The following is an 18,932-nucleotide window of genomic DNA, read 5'->3' on the forward strand; positions in this document are numbered from 1 at the left end:
TGTTGACACGTACCATGTGTAACATGCTGTGTTAGGTGCTGGAGGGGGAAGCAATGCTATTTCTTCACCAGGCTCACCTCACAGTCTCTTAGTGAAAGCAGATATGTTGATATAGAATGGGGGGTAAAATAAATGCATGGATAGTAACGGCTGTCATTTATTGAATACCAATTTTGTGAAAGGCACTGTGATAGGTGCTTTATATATATTATCTTATCTAATCCTCACAAGAGCACCATGAGGTGGAGGCACATGAGGAATCCAAAACTTATAGACAGGCTCGGTGCCTGTAGCTCAGTGAGTAGGACACCGGCCACATACACCAAAGCTGGCGGGTTTGAGCCCAGCCCAGGCCTGCTAAAACATAATGACAACTGCAACCAAAAAACAACCAGGTGTTATGGTGGGCACCTATAGTCCCAGCTACTCAGAAGGCTGAGGCAAGAGAATCGCTTAAGCCCAAGAGTTTGAGGTTGCTGTGAGCTGTGAAGCCACGGCACTCTACTGAGGGTGACATAGTGAAACTGTCTCAAAAAAACAAAAACAAAATAAAACCAAAAAAAGAAAAAACAAAACTCATAGAGAAAAACAACTTGCTCCAATCAAAGGTGCTAAGTGGTGATGAGGGGGTTAGAACCCAAGACCACTGTCTCTAAATCATAGGCTCCAACCCACATTCAGGGTCCTAAGGGACCATAGAAATAAGAGTAAATTAGGGAAAGCTTCATAGGCGGGGCACTATTTGAGTGATTGTGAGGCGGAATTGTTTCGGTGGCCGAACTGCAGAGTGTGGTGCTGGAGGTAAGGCTGGTAAATTGTTTGGGACCAGATTATAAAAGGCCTTCTGCATCATGGTATGAAACTGACCTTTATCCCATTGGATAGGGTAAGCCATAAATGCACTTTAAGTTGGGAACTGATACAACCAAATGTGTACTTTAAAAAGATAACTCCAGTGACAGTGGAAAGAAAGATTCAGAGAGGGGTGACTCTATAGAGATGGGGACAAGTGAAGATGCTATTTGGTCTAGAGAACTGCCACCGTGTCTTCAGAATATTTAAGAACAAGCAGGTGTGAAGAGACTGGATGGATGTGACTGCATTCCACAGGCCAGACTGAAGGGAGAGCTCCTGGGGGAGAATTGGCAGGGCTTTACCTCCAGCTGGATAGGAAAAGTGAGGAGGGTAGAGGAGCAGGTGACAAGGCCAAGGGTATATGGAAAAGCCATAAAATGAAAATAGGGGCCTCAGGGGAAGAACAGGGAAGAGGTCATAGGCTCAATTTTGGATGTGTTGGTAGAATAATGGCTAACCAAACCAAGAAATGTTTACGTCCTAATCCTTGGAATCTGTGACTGTGTCACTTTGTGTGACAGACATGATTCAGTGAAGGACCTAAAATGGGGAGATTATCCTGACTTATTAGGGTGGGCCCAGTGTGATCACAAGTGTCTGTAAAAACAGAGAAACTGTCTGGGCTGTGATTGAAGGGATCTGAGACCATGGAAGGGTGGTCAGAGAGATGCAACACTGCTAGAGAATGGATGAGCCAAGGAATGTCATTGGCCTCTGAAGGGGGCAGGAAACAGATGCCCCCCTGAGCCTCCACGAAGGAACGCATCCCTGCTGATGGCTTGATTTTAGCCTTGTGATATCACATTGGACTTCTGTTAGATAACACGTTTGTGTTGTTTTTAGCTGCTAAACTTGTGGTCATATGTTACAGTGGCCATAGACATTTAACATATTGAGGATGAGTTTCCTGAGGGCACCCGGGAGTTCTTGAGTATTTCCAGAAGGTAGATACAGGTGTGGCTATATTGGTCTGGGGCACCACATATGTGGATCTGGTAGTTGTCAATTATAATGAAAGATGGAAGCCCCAAGTGTGGACGAGATTTCCACTAGAAAAATACTAGGAAAGAGTGAAAAGAGAAGAGAAGCAAGGAACCTGGGGAACCATGGCATGTTAGGGGCAGGTGGAAGAAAAATATGCAGGGAAGGGGCAGTGAAGCTGCATCATATGCAAACACGCAGACCTGCTCAGGGAATCCCGCTCTACCTCCTCACCGTCCTCGGCCTGAACAGATAGGTCATGGCAGTGATTGCTCTGAGTGCAGCAAAAAGAGAGAGAACAGCAAGGTGAGGTTTGAGAAAGAAGGACAGCCACGGCCTCCAAGCTGGCTGGAAAAGTCTCCCAGGCCACCAGCAGAGCCAGGACTGGGAAGTGAGGAGTTGGGTCCCTGTCTCAGATGTAAAATTTAAGGGGACACCAAAAAACAAACAAAACAAAACAAAACAAAGAAAACAAACAAAAAAAAACCCTCCATTGATCAAGATACATATTTCAATGCAATATTTTAAAAGGCAAGATTAATGCACAAAATTCACAATGAACAAAATTTCAAAATCTCTCTCCACCTGGCCACTAGCCTGCCTGGGTTACCAAAATAGAATGAACAAAGAGACTACAAGTGAGTCCTTTTAATTCATCTTTTAATTTCCCATTGGTAATTTTATAAATGGGCCAAGATACATAAAAAAAAAAATAAGTGGAGGAGAGTATACTAACATAGTTAGAGTTAACTAGCATGAACGGTAAGTAGTTAAGAGCATGGCCTCTAGGTCCAGACTCCATGGGTTCAAATCCCAGCTTTGTTTTGCCACTTACCACCTGTGGGACCTCAAACCTTGCTATGCCTCAGTTTCTTCAGATTTACAGTGGGGAATAGTTCCTATCTCATGAAGGTGAGTTAATCCATGTATTATTATTATAACCACCTCGAATGGTGCCTGGCTCATGGTTAGTGCCATGTAAGGATCAGCTACCATTATTATTCTGTCTGAGGTCACTTGTTCTATTGCCCAAGGAAGATAGTGCCTTGGGGATTGATGCTTCCTTTTAGCTCTGTTCTCCCACCCACTCATCCATGTTCATCCCCACTCAACCCCTGTGTGTGGCAGGGAGCTGCTCTAACACAGCTTGTACAGAGTCAGCCTAGCCAAGACTTTAGTTCCATAAAGTCTAAAAGTCAGATTCGGAAATATTTAAAAATGTAAATGTATGTAGACAACTTTCTTTTCTTTTGGGGATAGAAAGTGTGGGTCAGGAAGACAGTGTCTGGGAGGAATGACAATACCAAAAATGCCACGATTTTCATGAACTCTACCTACAGCAAGCATTATTTCAGGCTTGAAAATAGGCACACTGACCCCAAGGCTAAGTTCTAAGTCAGAGCCAAGGTCTTCTGCATTGCTGGCTCTCCCAAGGGCCCACAATCAAAGCTGTGTTGTAGGTATGTGAAGCTGGTGGTGAGCCCACACTGAGAGGTGTCAGATCAGGAGCTTGGAGAGTCTGACTTGATGGGCCAGGCTCGTCCTTGCTTCTGTGATGGGAGTGGAACTCCACTGGTGCCATTTCCCCTCCTCCTTGCCCCTTTCCCTCACCTCCCCTCTCTCCCTGTCTCTTTTCCTCTCTTATTCTCCTCCTCAGAATGGGATTTAGATACAGGGAAGTGCCTGAAGACGTTTAAACACAAAGACCCCATCTTGGCCACCAGGATCAATGACACCTACATTGTGAGCAGCTGTGAGCGAGGGATAGTCAAAGTGTGGCACGTTGCCATGGCCCAACTTGTCAAGGTGAGAGGGTGGTGTGCTGGGGACCAGGGGCTATGGTGATCACAGATTAGAGGGGATGGATGGGATCCCCCATGTAGCTTCCCAGGCCATCCTGGGGAAAAGACACCCACTGTGAGTCCATGGTGGGGAGGGGCCCCACTGCCTCCGTTGTCCCCACTTTGTCATGGGCTTGGAGCAGGAAGCAGCAGCAGAGTTAAAGTGCCTTTTTTCTCCTCCAGAGTCTTCTGATTCCGGCCTGGGGTGAGGGGTGAACAAAGCATTTTTTCCCCTCCTTACTCTCTCAGTAAGGAGAAAACGTTGTGGGATGAACAGACACATTTTTTTCTCCTTACTGTAATGAAGACTGTGTTGAAAGTGATTGGATGCTCATAAAACATGTTCTTGCTGGATTTGAAGCCCTAGCCTTATGGAGGGTGGTGTTGTATCATTTACACCAGAATAACACAGTGACAGTTTTGAACCAGCAGTCGCCGGCACAAGGCTGCCTGGCATGCACTCCAGGTCCTGGCAAGAACCTGAGTTGGAACAGGTTACCTTCGCCTGTCTAACAGTAGAAGACAGTGATTTCTGGCCCTTTCTGGTGCTCCAAGAAGATGGGGTCTGTCCCAGCCATGGACCCAACAGAGCCCATCCTCTTAACTGGGGAGAGAGCTCTTTACAGAGGAAGCATGGAAGGCTGGCCCTCTCAGAGTCAGCTCAGGCCTGGAACAAGCCAGCGGCAGTCAGGGTTGGGAGCGTGGCTCCGGGATTCAGCCAAGTGTCATAATCTGAGTTGAAGAGGGTTTGAAAGCAGTGGTGTCTTTTCTTGCAGACTCTCAGTGGCCATGAGGGACCTGTGAAATGTCTGTTCTTTGACCAGTGGCACCTCCTGTCGGGGAGTTCTGACGGGCTGGTCATGGCCTGGAGCATGGTGGGGAAATACGAGCGCTGCCTGATGGCCTTCAAACACCCAAAGTAGGTGCCGCTGGAAAACACCCATTGCTTTCTCCTAGTCTGCCCCGAGGATGGCTTCTCTTTCTGCTTTCCTCCTGTCCCACCTGGTACCCATCTCCTCCACCATCATCTTTGTCTGGTCATTCCCCCTCTCCTCTTCCCTTGTTTCTCTTAAGAAATACCACATGCCACTAATACAAGTGGATTTTTTTAGAAGTTATTGAAATATTATGTTTATGAGATACTTGTTATCTATTAGACATATGAATACTAGCAGAACCATCCCAAATAATGCCAGAAACTTCTTGGAATTGGTCATTCTCCCAGGAAGCCTGTACTCACAAAAGCTTAAAATGATCCAAGTGCCAAAGGTTTTAAAACAGCCTAAGGCCTAAAGGAGCTTGTGGGCCAGATTCAATTTTGGGATAGCAAATGGATTTCATTTTACATTTCAATACAAATTTAGTGGTGGTGGCTGCTTGGGGCCAATTAGTAAGTATTCTGAGGTCACATCTGGGCTTGTTGGAAAAGCATAATGTGGTCAGTTAATGACTCTGCCATGGTCAGGGTTTCATAGGCTGCTCTGTGCCATTGTAAATGCTTTCAACAAGTGACCCCAGGAAGCAGTTTTAATAATGGACTAGAAAACACAACCTTTCGAGCCAGTCTTCCAGGAAGCTACCAGGCTGGTGAAATAATTAATGAAGTCCTTTCTGTTCCTTCCAGTACCAGGAATGTGGGCTGTTATTTTCATGGCTACCCCAAAGCTGGGGAGTGAGGAATGAGACCTGGCAAGTCAACGTGCCACAGAGCTCAGCGTTCTTACTGACACAGAGCCATTTCACCTAAGTGCCCTGTGGGTGGTTGTACACCTTTGTTTTTTTTTTCCCCAGAGTTCTGGAAAAGTTGATTTTGACAGTTTTTTTAAAACTGGTTTTTCCATTGCTTTTATGGAATGGCAGAATTTTGGAGTTCTTTATCATTTTCACAGACATTACTCTCTGCTGTGTCTTTGACAGAAAAGGAGCAAAGGAGCAAAGAAGGAGACAGAAAATTTATTTCTAAGGCAGAGATAAAGCCTGAAAGAATACTGAGCTGTTCTAATATCATAATAATCATCGTTTATTGTGTGAAGTACTGGGCTAAATTTTTAAAATACCTTAATTAATTTAATCCTGACAGCAACCCTGTGAGGAGGAAATTACTATCCCTGTTTCACAGAAGAGAAAACTGAAGGTTGAGAACTTACTTTCTGAAGGTTGTACAGCCAGTGAGTGGTAGAGTCAGATTTGATCCCAGAGTTTTTGATCTAATAGCCCATGCTTTTAATCACTAGGCTACAGGGGCATAGACCAAATGTCACAGAAACCTATGAGAAGAGAAGTGTAGGATCAGGTCAGCAAGATCAAAAGAAATACACCAAGAGGCAAACCCTTCTAACACAGGGCATTTCTCCCAGTGTTTCAGTACTGACAGGTGCTTAGGACACCAACAAAGTTATTATATTTTCATCTTAGAAAAAATTAGAAGTTTGTTGGGCTTTTCAATACTTAATTTACAACTTAATTCTAACTATCCATCTATCATCTATCTATTGATCAGTCACATAAGGAGGGGTTCAAGTCACATTTGCCACCTTGCTGTCCTTTGAGTGGGCTAAGCATCTTCCTGCTTGTTGAGGTCTTTGTTTTTCTTATTTTGTTAGTGGTCAGGGCCATGAAAAATCTTCACTGGCCCTGGGATCTGACCAAGGCTGAGGTCAAATGGCATGGGTAAGATATTCTTTCAACACACTGTAGCAATGACCATACTCTGAAGACATGAGCAATCAGTTTTTTCAACAAATGTATATCGAGGGCCTACTATGGGGTAGGTCCTGAGCTAGGTAATGAACATTCAGTGATGAATAAAACATGAGTTCTGCCCAAAAGAATCTGATAGTACACCTGAAGTTTCTATAAATGTGTGATGGTAGAGATGGGGGAGGCGGTGTGGGGAGGAGACTGAGGTAAGGAATGGTTTTATGGAGAAGATAGTACATGAAGTAGGCTGTGGATGGCCTGGGATGGGTGGAGATGGCAGGGATCCACGGACTTGCTTTGCATATAGAATCTAACTAATTGGTGGCATTGAATTCAACTTTCAGTGTCATTAACAGAAATGGGGTAATTATAGTTCTCAGAATTAAATACTCCATGTATGAGAAGTCCAATTTGAATCCAGCTGTTATATGGAGGATTTTGTTGGAGAAATGTACCCGGTTCTTTCTTTTCCTACTGGTCATCACAAAGGGACACTCATAAATCTCATCTCTGGGTACAATTTTCCTTGAGGGTGTTTCACTGAAAGAAGGAAATCTAGGCCAGGCGCAGCGGCTCACACCTGTAATCCTAGCACCCTGGGAGGCCAAGGCAGGTGGATTGCTTGAGCTTGGGAGTTTGAGGCCAGCCTGAACGAGAGCAAGACCTGTCTGTACTAAAAATAGAAAATTTAGCCAGGTACTGTGGCTGTGGTGGGCACCTATAGTCCCAGCTACTCAGAGGCCAAGGCAGGAGGATCACTTAAGCCTGAGGTTGCTGTGAGTTAGGCTGGAAAGCCACTAATTTAAGACCAAAAAGAAACTGCTGAAACATAAATTTTTTGCTACTAATAATCATTTTCCTCCTGTATTTTCTTTATTACATAATATTATTTTAAAAGGACTCAAAACATCGCAAAATTTTCAGCATGACTTCTGTATAAGTAAATAGCTAGGAATCAAAATGCAAGAGAAAAACATGGATGGATATATATATATATATCTTAGACAAAAAAAAAGAAAGAAAAAGAAAGAAAGAAAGAAAGAAAGAAAGAAAGAAAGAAAGAAAGAAAGAAAGAAAGAAAGAAAGAAAGAAAGAAAGAAAAGAAAGAAAGAAAAAGAAAAGACCGAGACCTGTGGTATCAACCTTTTTGTTTTGCCACTTTGTGACCTAACTGAAGGAAAAAGGAAAAGTAACCAGAATAGGGCAAGGTATGCCTTCACAGTTAATCATTTACATCCATAACTTTAGAATGGTAGTAAAGACCACTTTAAGTCAGTTAGGGCCACTGCCTCCCACCTATACACAAAATACCCCAAACTAGAGTCAACCCCCAGCAGCCTGTTGCTCTGTTCCCTTCCAGGGAAGTGCTTCACGTGTCCCTTCTCTTCCTCCGGGTCATCAGCGCCTGTGCAGATGGCAAGATCCGCATTTACAATTTCCTCAATGGGAACTGTCTGAAGGTGATAAAAGCCACTGGCAAAGGGGATCCTGTGCTGTCCTTCTTTATTCAGGGCAACAGGTGGGTGGTAGGTGTGGAGGTCAGAGCCGTGAACGATTCTGTCTGGATCATTTTTTTCCTCCTCTGGGATACCAGCCCTGGATTGCAGACAGGGGGAGAGAGTGGACGTGCTTCCCTCCAAGTCTGGCTGTAGTGGAGTAACAGACTTGGTGGGAGACTAATTGGGTTTTGCACACATGGCGATCCGGGCGCAGTCAGTGCATTCTGATTCTTCATCCATTCTGGGTGTTTGGGGAAATCACGCGATGGCTGTGGTATCACTCTTCCGCCAGGCCCACAGTTTTGTCAAGGTGCGGCCCCTGCTTGGTCTTGGATCATGCATTCAGCTGCCTAGAGCCCCACCATCTGTCTCTGATATCCATCTCTATAGGAGGGTGGGATGGCAGCAGGGGTCCCAATTGGGGCTCGCTGAGTGGGTGAGCTTGCAGAAACCGTCATGACTGCACTAACTGTATATGCTGGAGTGCTTATTACAGAAGCATATATAATAAGTGCAGGGTGATATTATGTGAAAACACCAAAGGGAATTAACTTATAAATTCCACCCTGAGTTCACTTGAAACGTCACTTAGTATCTCTGGACCAAGTTGCCTTCCTTTTAATGAAATGTCATTAACTAATACTCTAGATCAGCGGTTCTCAACCTGTGGGTCGCAACCCCTTTGTAACAATGAAAATACATCCTGCACATCAGAGATTTACATTATGATTCATAACAGTAACAAAATTACAGTTAGGAAGTAGCAAAGACAATAATTTTATGGTTGGGGGTCACCACAACATGAGGAACTGTATTAAAGGATCACAGCATTAGGAGGCATTAGGAAGGTTGTGAACCACTGCTTTAGATCATCTTAAAGGGGGTGGCCTGGTAATAAGGCTCAAGCATTGAATAGCTTTCAATTATATAGAAGTACTGCTATATAAAAAAAAAAATCAGCTCTCACCTTTTTTCATCCACAGCAGCCAAAGAGAGATGATTTCCTTTTGGCTGAATTCCAATGAAGTCTTTCTGAAAGATATTTCTTATTGGAATGAGTCCCCACATTCCACTCTAGCATTTCCAGCCCAAACAAGTTACTTTTGTAGAGAGTTTATGTTAACAGTTAAGGTCTTAAAATTTCAGCTTTTTGGAGCAGAAAGGAACCTACACATAGAATTCCCACTTCTTGTTCATAGTTCTAGGAGATCTCTGCTAGGGTGGGCAGCTTGTTTTGTGTAAATGACAGAAAGCAGTGGGTGGGGGAGGCAGTACTGGCGAAAGGATGCAAGTTTCAAAGCTTTTTGTCTGTGGGTGTAAAAGTGGGGATTAAATCATCCTGCTTTGTAAAGTATGGAGACCCTGGAGTGACAGTGTGGAAAGTGTGAGGTGTGTGTGGAGGGTCAGCAGAGGGGTATGCCTCCCCTTTACAGAGTTTTCTTCACTCTCGTCTTCCATCCCAGCAATGGAAACGTGGGTTTGGAAACTGTGCTTTAAAAAAAGAGAGTGAGTTGCAAGACATCTGTGTACAGAGTAGCTGAGCTTCTGGGCATCTCAGGTAGTTGGCACTTGCTCTACGAACAGAAATTCATTTCAAAGTATTTTCACTTAATAAGTGAAACAATCAGAATATATGTGCCCATTCGCATTTATTTCTTAAAAGAAAAGAGCCACATGCTGCATGGCCTGAGACTCTTTTCTACCCTCAAGCCCCCAACACCCTCCCCTACCCTGTTTGTATGGCCATATTACCTGTACACTGCTCCCTGGGCTTAAGGATGGGAGGTGATGGATTGCAATGCATCTTTTGGTGTCCCCTATGCTCCTCTTGGGGATAATCTTGTGTTTTTTTGTTTTTTTTTTTTCTTTAAAAAATCAGTTTTATTTACTTACACACAATACTATTCACCCATCTTAAGTGTAAATCTTGTTGTTTTGGTTCCAGGATTATAGTCAACACAGAGAGCAACATCCTCATGTTTCAGTTTGAGAACATAAAATGGCAGTATGCTGCGGAAAAAAGTAAACAGAGGAAGAACAAGGAGAAAGAGGAGGACAAGGACAAAAACAGCCTCATGGAAGCTCTCTCCAAGTCTAGCACTCAGATTCATAGTCTGAGAGATTCTATATCCAGTAAACAAACTGTGACCCAGGAGCTTCTATCAAGTAAATCTCATAAGCCCCGAGTTGTCCTGGAGGTGGCCAAGTTTTCTTCAGGTAAAGGGGCCAAGACCCAGCAGTCTCAGTGGCAGCCAGTGGAGTAGGTGGCAGCGGCCGAGGGCTGCTTTCTTTGTAGGATATTTTACTCAGTGGTTTCCTGAGATATTAACATTAACTCTTCAGGAAGGTGGGAACTAATCTATTTGATCTGCCAAACTATTTGTTAGCCAGCTAAAGGGAATCTCCTGATTTTAAGGACTAGATTTTCAGACTTACTAGAATCTTTGTCAGTAGATAAGACAAACTTTAATACTTACCATAAAAAAGAAAACAAACGAACAAAAAAAAAAAAACAAATAAAAAATATCCTCATCCCCCCCCCCCCCGTCCCGAAATCAAACATATGTAACTATTTCCTCAGGACAGAGACAAGAAATAACTACAAGCAGGAAAGTGCATCCCAATCACCATGTGTGCAAAACCCTATAGGATGTATTCTCTGTAGGCCTCTGAGAGAAAATATGTTGTGCAGCTAGAAAGTCTTAGTTACAAAGCAGAGTACATGTGTGTGTGAGAGGGGCGCAGGCATGACTCATCCAGAAAAATTATGTGTAGGTGAGGGTAGCAAGACTCCTTCTTGTTACCCATCCTATCTTTGAAATTGGATCTATGCATCTACAGAGAACACCAATAGATCATTCCCAAGCATATCACACTACAAACAGCTCTCTCATAAGGAATGGCAACCAAAAGTTTCAGATAATGCTAAAGCTTGATAATTAATAGGCCGGTGGATGGGAGGGGAGTCAGGATGCAACTGAGACCTGAAACTCCAGGTAGCTGCTTAGTTTCATACTGCAATAAATAATACCATGCCAGGTACAAAATACAGCTAGAGAGGAGGAATAAGTTCCAGTGGTCAAAGCACAGTAGGTTGACTATAGTTGACAATCATTTATTGTATATTTCAAAATAGCTACAAGATTTGGAATGTTCTCAGCACAAAGAAATGATACATTTTGAGATGATGGCTGGCCTAATTACTATGATCTCATCATTACATGTTGTATACATGTATCCAAAATCACACACACCCCATAAATATTATGTTATCCATAAAAACCAAGGGGTGATCATCAGTCCTCATTATTACTGATTATATTATCATTATGCCCGCATCATTCACACCTAAATGGAAGTATGTCATGACTACAGTTTCTTCCTAAATCTCAATTCAATTTAGCAATGTCAATAGAGGAACCTCAAAGCCAAGAAAAGCCAAAACGCCCCAAAGAGATAGCAGGAAGATAGCTTATCCTGTTCATAAGGAAGCACTTGGCATGGATGGTGGGCAAGAGAATTTGAAAGCAAAGTCTGGGGCAGGAGGTAAAATGATTGGTGATGCCTTATTCTGAATTAGCAGGGAGATAGAAACTCTCTCTCTTTCAATTTTAGTCTTCTAGCAGGCCAACAACTTTGCTTATCTTTCAGAATGAATGTGATGCCTGGCTTCTCCTAAGAGAATTAAGATTTTCCTTAATTGTCCCCTTACTAAATAGAGTCCACAGAGGGAGAACTTTTATAAAATCCGTTTCCAGTTTTTGGCTCACAGCTTGCCTCTGTTCCTGGCCCATCAGCCTTCTTACTTCTTGAGGGAAATGGCTAAGCAGATAATGAAAAAATCTATACTATGGAATATTAAAGATAGCTAAAAATTTTATGATGAGGATCCACATATAGTAACATGAAAAGAGATCCATAATATATAACCACGTGGAAAAAGACAAATTTATAAACATCGAGCTCATCACAAATTACATAATTAGGTGGTTTTTTTTTTGAGACAGAGTCTCACTCTGTTGCCCTCAGTAGAGTGCCATGGCATCATAGCTCACAACAAATTCAAACTCTAAGGCTTAAGAGATCCTCTTGCCTCAGCCTCCTGTGTAGCTGGGACTATAGGCACCTGCCACAACACCTGACTAGCTTTTCTATTTTAAGTAGAGATGGGGTCTTGATCTTGTTCAAGTTGGTCTTGAATTCCTGGGCTCAGGCAGTCCACCCACCTCAGCCTCCCAGAGTGCTAGGATTACAGGTGTGAGCTACTGTATCTGGCTACAATTACATTTTTATAAAAAGAGAAAAATTCTATGTTTTGGGAGTTTAGAAGGAGAGTAGGGAAGATTATGACATCTTATATTAACTCAGTTTTATATGTTCTAACCAAATATTGTTTAATTAGCAAAGTAAAGGTCAGGGGAGAATTTGAAGTTTCATTCCTTCTTAGTGTGTCCACACACAAACATCTTGGGCTAAAATCTATTTGTCCAAGGAAAATTACATAGTTAATACACTGTTGCATTTTCTTCCCTGGTGTAGCTTGGGGTACAGATTTTACTTTCTAGGTCAGATGAGGCAGATAGATTCTACTTTTCATGATTCAGTTATTTCATTTTTGTAAAATGAGGATAATACTTTTCAGTGTTTCTGTGAGGTGTTATAGAGCCTGAAAAGACCAAATGGGAGATGTTAGTGGTCTGATGGCCTCCCATGAACCCTTTCTCCTCCTCCCACTCCTCCTTTTTTGAAAAAAAAGACCACAAAATGCCTAACTAGCACTGTCCCCAAACTTCTTGCCAAAAGACCCTAGCCCACCAGAATCTATTCATCCCTATATCCCCATATAAAAAGAGGCCTCCAGCCCCCCTCAGTGCAGATACCACATCTTTGGCTCTCCCTAGGCAGGTCTCTGTGCCTTTCATTAAACCGGGCCTGAACCTCTCCATTCTCTGATCTCATCTGGGTACATCGCCAGCCTTTCAGGAGAGACATTATAGATTTCCTTACCTGTGAAGACATTTTTGTTAACTTAATGGTCTTAGACACCTCTGACACCTTGACCATTAAACGCTAGGGCAGAGGGAATCTCTTATTCTGGTCAGTGGCTTTTGGACCTGCTATTGCTCAAAACATATTGGGAACTCCTCTGGAGGAACTGTCTTTGAGTCATGTTGTGATTATTTGCATTAACCAGGGGTAATTTTGGGAAATATCCAAAATTATTTGGAGTCACATTTGATCAATAAGGTAGAGATCAAACTTTGCAATACAATTGTTGTTGTTGAAAAATATGAGTATGTTACTATTATACAATTACAAAGCCTGCTTTGTATAAATCATAAATGATATGTGAAGGTCATTCCCAAAGGAACGTTTCAAAAATATGTGGACCATTGGAGTCACATCTAGAGGTTTGAATGCACTTTACATAATACTAATATATTCATTAAGGGCTTGTTTCATTCAATAATTTCTAGTATCACCATTTCCAATTCCACTGGGGACATCTGCCCTCAAGATGGCATGCCTGTTGGGCAACAAAGAATTCAGTGTGCCTAGAGATTAGAATGGCTTTAACTTTCATGCATGAGTACTTAATATTTTTCACAAAATGCTGATTTATTTTTGTTTTCTTTTTCTGAAAAAGCAGATGATGTGATGAAGGCACAAAAACAAGGACAAGTAGAAACTCCTGGAGAACTGATCCATCATCAACTAAAGAAAAAGTCTGGGAATATCCCTATGTCACCTGACCAATTCCTACTAACCGTCAGTGCTGTGCAGAGAGCCCACAATTCAGGGGAATTTGCCTATCCCCGTAGGCCCCAAACCCAAGTCATTGATGCCTGGGGACCTTCAATCTCTTACCCAAGGAAGGTCCTGAATTTCAAAGGAAAATCAGTCCAACATGCAGTTGATCGGTTGAGAATCAGCAATCCTCCCATAGATGTGAAAAAAACCAACATTCCCCTTGAAATCCAGAAACTACAGCCTAATCTGAAGAACTCTTTGCAAGGTCCCAGAGTACAGTCCACCATACCCCAGCCCATGCTTATCCGTCCCCGGTTCCCAGGCAACTTAAGGGAAGACCAGGTAACCAGTTCAACTGAAGGGGCAGTGCGCATTACAGGCCCCCTGACCAGTATGCAGGTCATTAAACACAACCGCATGGTGGTGCCACAAGTGAGCAGAGCTACCCTTACTCTTAAGAAAGAGCGACCTCGCATCAGCACAGCCCTTGATCCCCTTAGGATGAACACTGGGTTCATGTTGTTGACTGTGAAGGAGGAGAAAGAGTACGGGGAAGCCAAGATGAAGGAGTATCAGGCCGGGGGGTCCATTGCAATGGTTGATCCAGAAAAAGCCAGGAAAGCTGCATGGATCAGGAAGATCAAAGGCCTGCCTATTGATAATTTCATGAAGCAAGGGAAAATTGCAGCCCCTGAACTTGGACAAAATGTGTTCATCTAAACCAGCCTTGGGAAATTACAATATCTTACAATAAACAGAAACTCAAGTCAGGTGGATGTTGGTATTTGGCCTTTTTTTTTTTTTCTTTTTTGACTGTTTCCACATTGGTAATTGCAATTAACATGAGAACATCTGATTATCTTCTTGTGCATCAAAGCATTGATAACTTCAAAGTAAGAAAACAGGAGGAGTCTGGGAGAGATCAGCATCTATATTTCCACTGAAAACCATTCAGTGAGACTTAGGAAAGCCACGTTTCATTGACAAGAGGTGGGGAGGTGATCACTGGAAATGAGATATCATTACCAGTTTAGGGCTATTAGTTCTTCTAGCAAATGAAGTGATGGGATTGCATCAGGATAATACATTGGAGTTTCCTGCCATTTTTGTGTAGAAGACTGATGAAACTCAGTGAATTCAGTGAAGAATCTAAAAGGGGAAGCCTTCAGTGGGGTTGACCTATTGCATTTGAGAATGTTTTGTGCACTTTTCCTTCTCAGGGCTAACTGCTATGGAACAGAATTAAGCATTTTCAATCTCTCTGCAAGAAGGGCCACTAATACTCAATGTGTTGAGGTTTCTACTTAAACCTTTGGAGGATGGTGTTGGAGACTGACGGGTTATTCAGAAGAGTGTAGCCCATCAATGGGGCTGTGTCCCGTGAGCAAGTTCAAGCCCCATACAAAGCTGCCTTCTACTCAGTGGCTCAGCAGGGCCTGATCTTTTGTCTCTTCAAGAAAAGCCAAATATTCATATTTTTCTGTGAAACGCCCTAAATTTTAAAGGATGGTAATGAATTCAAAAAGAATGCATAACAAAAGCAAAACCAATATAAAGACAACTCCATTACTCCCTACAACACTGAAAACATGCCAGGAGTAGGCTGGATGCACAAGCCTGGAATTCACAGCTAAAGCTTTTCACTGCCTAGAGCACAAACGCAATGGCTTTGCCAAGCACTTTCTCCTTTGCAAAATGCTTTTTCCCCCTTCATGATTCAGGTATTTCGTTTAAAAAAGTACTGGCACATAGCTATGTAAAAGTTGTGATTTTAATGGAGAAAATCCCCTAATTTAGGGAAATGTGGGAATAAACATTATTCCGTGATCCTTCCCACAGAGGTCTGACCAGGTGGGATGGACAGAATATTATTTTCATCACCCTTTCAAAGACCCAACACCCCTAACGTTAAGAACAACAACGTTGGGGGTCCTTCATGTCCTTTGTCCAGGCACGATCATATTGTGAGCAGCGGGACCTAGAACAGTAATAAGAATGACGTCTCCCATTTGCTAGACACTTACACTGTAAGGATATCACTATCACCCCCCTGTTTATGATTTAGAAAATAGTACATAAGGATTCGCTATATAATTGGTAATAGAGGATCCGGAACCCGAAACTCTCGAGTGCGCGGTTTGTACTACTCCTTACTCTTGGGGCATCTAAGGTTATTTCTCTTCCATGCTAATGCCCGTCATCATCCTCCTGTTCTAAACGTTTTAAGCCTTCGAAAGAGCACATTCATTTTTTTCAATGCTTCTACAATTTAAAGCACAAAATGTGATACTGTAGAAAAATATGTCATTGTATAACAAACGAAATTAAATAAATTATGGCATAATAAAGGTCCGACCCCTGTATTCATGGCATCGACGCCGGTGGGAATGACTTTATAGTTTGCACACCATGGACAGGCATAACAAACCACGAAACTTCCCCTTTAAATCCTATTGTAGCCCTGGGTTCTTTTCCCATCTCCAATTCGCTCTTATTTGGACCACATTTCACCCGCTTCTGGACGCACTTCTTGTGGGGTCACTATTGTCCCACCCCTAGATAACCCGGTTCTGACACCTCCGTCCCACCCCACATAACCCCGCCCCTCCCCCCGCCCCGGATAACCCCGCCCTCCCTGCCCCGCCTCGGAAAACTCTGCTCCGCTCGCCCCACCCCCGGATAACCCCGCCCCACCCTCAGATAATCCTACCCGCGAGCGCCGGGCCCCGGAGTTGACTTTCACGGGAGGTGCCTCAAAGCGGAACTGGGCGGGACCGGGGCCTCTAGTTCTGGGTCGACCCGTAGGGTAGGTTCCGGTCCGGACCCGGCGGCTGTCGCGCTGACGTGGTTCCCGGAAGTGGGCTGGCGCACGGCCGCCATGTTGCAGCAGGTGAGGGAAGCAGGAGAGGCGGTGGCGTTTGGGGGCCCTGCAGGGTCTGTAGGGTCCTCGAGTTGAGCGTCCCGCGACTGTGTCCAAACAGGAGGAAGAGTGGGGTGGGCAGGCGGGTCTGGAGGGCCGTGTGCTTGCTGCTGTCAGGGAGGGTGCCTGGGGGCTCCGAGGCCTCTGGTGGAGGCGTGACCCAGGCGGCGCCGAGAAGGGCAGCTCGCGGCTGCGTAGAAGCCCCCTGTTAGCATACGCCGAGCGCTTGCTGGGCCCTTTCCTGGGCTACAGAAACGCTCCGGGGGTGAGGTTGCGGGTGGTCTCTCTTTCCTCTGCCATTAGAGCGTGGGCAAGAGTGAGGGGATCTCTTACTCCCTCCTAGACTGACCTTCAGGGAATGCGCTGCTATCTTTTTAGGTAGAGGCGACGCTGCCAGGGCCTTGCGTTAAAGTCAAGTAGCTGATACCAAACCTTGATGATTATCATGTTTTTGCCCTTAGAGTTAATTATTATAGGCCATAGTTTTACAGCTAGAGATTAGTAAGGTTCATTTGAGAATCTCTTTCTTTTAGAAAAAATAACTGTTTATAGTCACTTAGATAATCTTAAGTATTTTTTTCTTTCGGTTCACAGGTAACTTGAGGGATTATTATGACTCAGGGCTGGGGCTGTGAACAGTTGATTGCCCTGAATCGTTAGGTTGCGGGGGTGGGTGCTAGGAGTTGGGGGCAGTAAAGGAGGTTGGTGATCTGAAAAATTATATAACAAAAGGTGTTTTCAGACAATAACAGCAAAGACTGTGTGATAAAATAGCAGGTATCCGCAGAAAAGACCACTTATGAGGAGATGATTTGAGTGTTGAAAATCTGTTTAGATCTCTGAAGGGCTTCCAGGCCGCAATGAGGCTGGAGAAGAAACAGAACCGTGCTGACTGTTCCCACTTTATAAGTTTGTGATCATGAACCTCCAGAGAGCCGTTAGTGCTTTAATCATTTGTACATTTCAATAGACCCCCTCACTCTCCTACCTTCCTAAGCAACTGTTACAACTTTTCTCAAACATTCCCTTATTTTCTTAGCTGATAACCTTGGTGCTTGTTTCACTGAGACATGGAAGTCTTAAGAATTTTCACACCCCATGCCTGTCTATATTCATCTTTACCCATAATCTCCCATGTATTTTATTATAATTGAACTGTCTTTCCCCATTCTTAGGCTATCCTCTGTACTTGTGCATGGGTTTGCATCCCCTTCTGCCTGCAGGAAGGCATTGTTCAGCAGTTTTCTTTCCTGTATGGTCAGTCCTTTTTTAAAGCTGTTGACATCAGCGTAAAAACATGCTTTACTTTCTCCTACCTTAAAAAATGAAACTTCACATGCCCTTTTAGCTTTCATCCCAGTCTTCGTTCCTTTAAAGACTTGCCTGTATTTGTCTCCTAATTCTTCTGTTCTCTCATATTCATTCTAGTTAGGCTTTCTTCTCCCCTGCTATACTGAAATGCTCTTATTGAGGTCACTGATGACCAGCTGAAAATACAGTAGTCACTTGGTTTTCATGTTTTGAGCAACATCTCGGCATCTATGACACCACCTTCACACTCTCCAGGCCTGCCTCCTGTGCTGTGTACTTCCTTTTCATTTTCCACTGCCTAGTTCTTTTCTTTTTTCTGTCCTCTAAAAATTGGAATGCCCGCAGTCTCTTTTAGTATCTTTATCCTTTTAGCTGTTCAGGAGAAAAACTTTGGCATCTTCTTTGATTCCTTTTTCCTTACTTCCCATTTCATCCTATCAGCAAATCCTGTCATCTTTCTACCTTAGAATGTATTCGGAATCGGTCTGCTTTTCACCTCCACTGACTGCATCTACCTTGGGTCAATTCATTACTTTTGCCTCCATTATTGAAGTAGTCTCTTAACCAGTCTCCTAGCTTTGTGCTGCTGTTTTTCTCCCTTCTCTCCACCTTCTAGAGTCTTACTATTACAGTAGCTGGAATTTTCTTTTTAGTGGGTGAGTCAGAACATGTCAGTCGTATGCTCCAAATTAGGCTCTCCCTCTCAGTTTGTTTTTTGAAGTTCACATACTAGCATCTTAAATTATCCAAATTCAAGCTTCTGATTTTGCTCCAAAATCTTGCCCATGATCTTCCCCACTTAGTAAGTGCAACTTGGAGAGTGCAATGCTGTTTGTCTTGTTTCCTTTTGAGGGGGGTGGGTACACTTAAATGTCAGTGCCTGGTACATAGTGGGCAGTGTGTTTACTGAATGAAAGAGAAGAAGCCAGTCTTTCAAAGAGCAGATCAGAGGAGTATTCTGGGCAGTATGAACTGTGCAGAAGGAACTGATGGGGTACAAGTTTGACATGTTTAAGGAACTTAAGGGAAGGCCTGTCTGGTAAGAGCTAAGTTACAGTGTAAGTTTCCTATTTC

At 43.5% G+C, this 18,932-nt stretch overlaps 2 protein-coding genes across 6 annotated transcripts in view; both read left to right on the forward strand.

Annotated features, from left to right (window-relative positions):
• FBXW10B (F-box and WD repeat domain containing 10B) overlaps positions 1–14,394 on the forward strand; it is a 32,673-nt gene extending 18,279 nt beyond the window's left edge. Inside the window, exons 9-13 of one of the 3 annotated variants that reach the window (XM_053567962.1) lie at positions 3,494–3,642; positions 4,454–4,596; positions 7,738–7,896; positions 9,822–10,093; positions 13,524–14,394. In XM_053567962.1, coding sequence (XP_053423937.1) covers positions 3,494–3,642; positions 4,454–4,596; positions 7,738–7,896; positions 9,822–10,093; positions 13,524–14,347 — 1,547 coding nt within the window. In that variant the 3' untranslated portion in view covers positions 14,348–14,394. The remainder of the gene's footprint in view (positions 1–3,493; positions 3,643–4,453; positions 4,597–7,737; positions 7,897–9,821; positions 10,094–13,523) is intronic. The other 2 variants (XM_053567961.1, XM_053567963.1) reach the window with 2 other exon arrangements.
• A 1,976-nt stretch (positions 14,395–16,370) lies between these two features.
• Positions 16,371–18,932, forward strand: part of TVP23C (trans-golgi network vesicle protein 23 homolog C) — a 34,350-nt gene continuing 31,788 nt past the window's right edge. Inside the window, exon 1 of one of the 3 annotated variants that reach the window (XM_053567970.1) lies at positions 16,371–16,517. In XM_053567970.1, coding sequence (XP_053423945.1) covers positions 16,506–16,517 — 12 coding nt within the window. In that variant the 5' untranslated portion in view covers positions 16,371–16,505. Of the gene's footprint in view, positions 16,518–17,995; positions 18,898–18,932 lie in introns of those variants that run through there. The other 2 variants (XM_053567971.1, XM_053567967.1) reach the window with 2 other exon arrangements.

The sequence above is a fragment of the Nycticebus coucang genome, chromosome 18, assembly GCF_027406575.1.
Source record: "Nycticebus coucang isolate mNycCou1 chromosome 18, mNycCou1.pri, whole genome shotgun sequence".
NCBI lineage: Eukaryota > Metazoa > Chordata > Mammalia > Primates > Lorisidae > Nycticebus > Nycticebus coucang.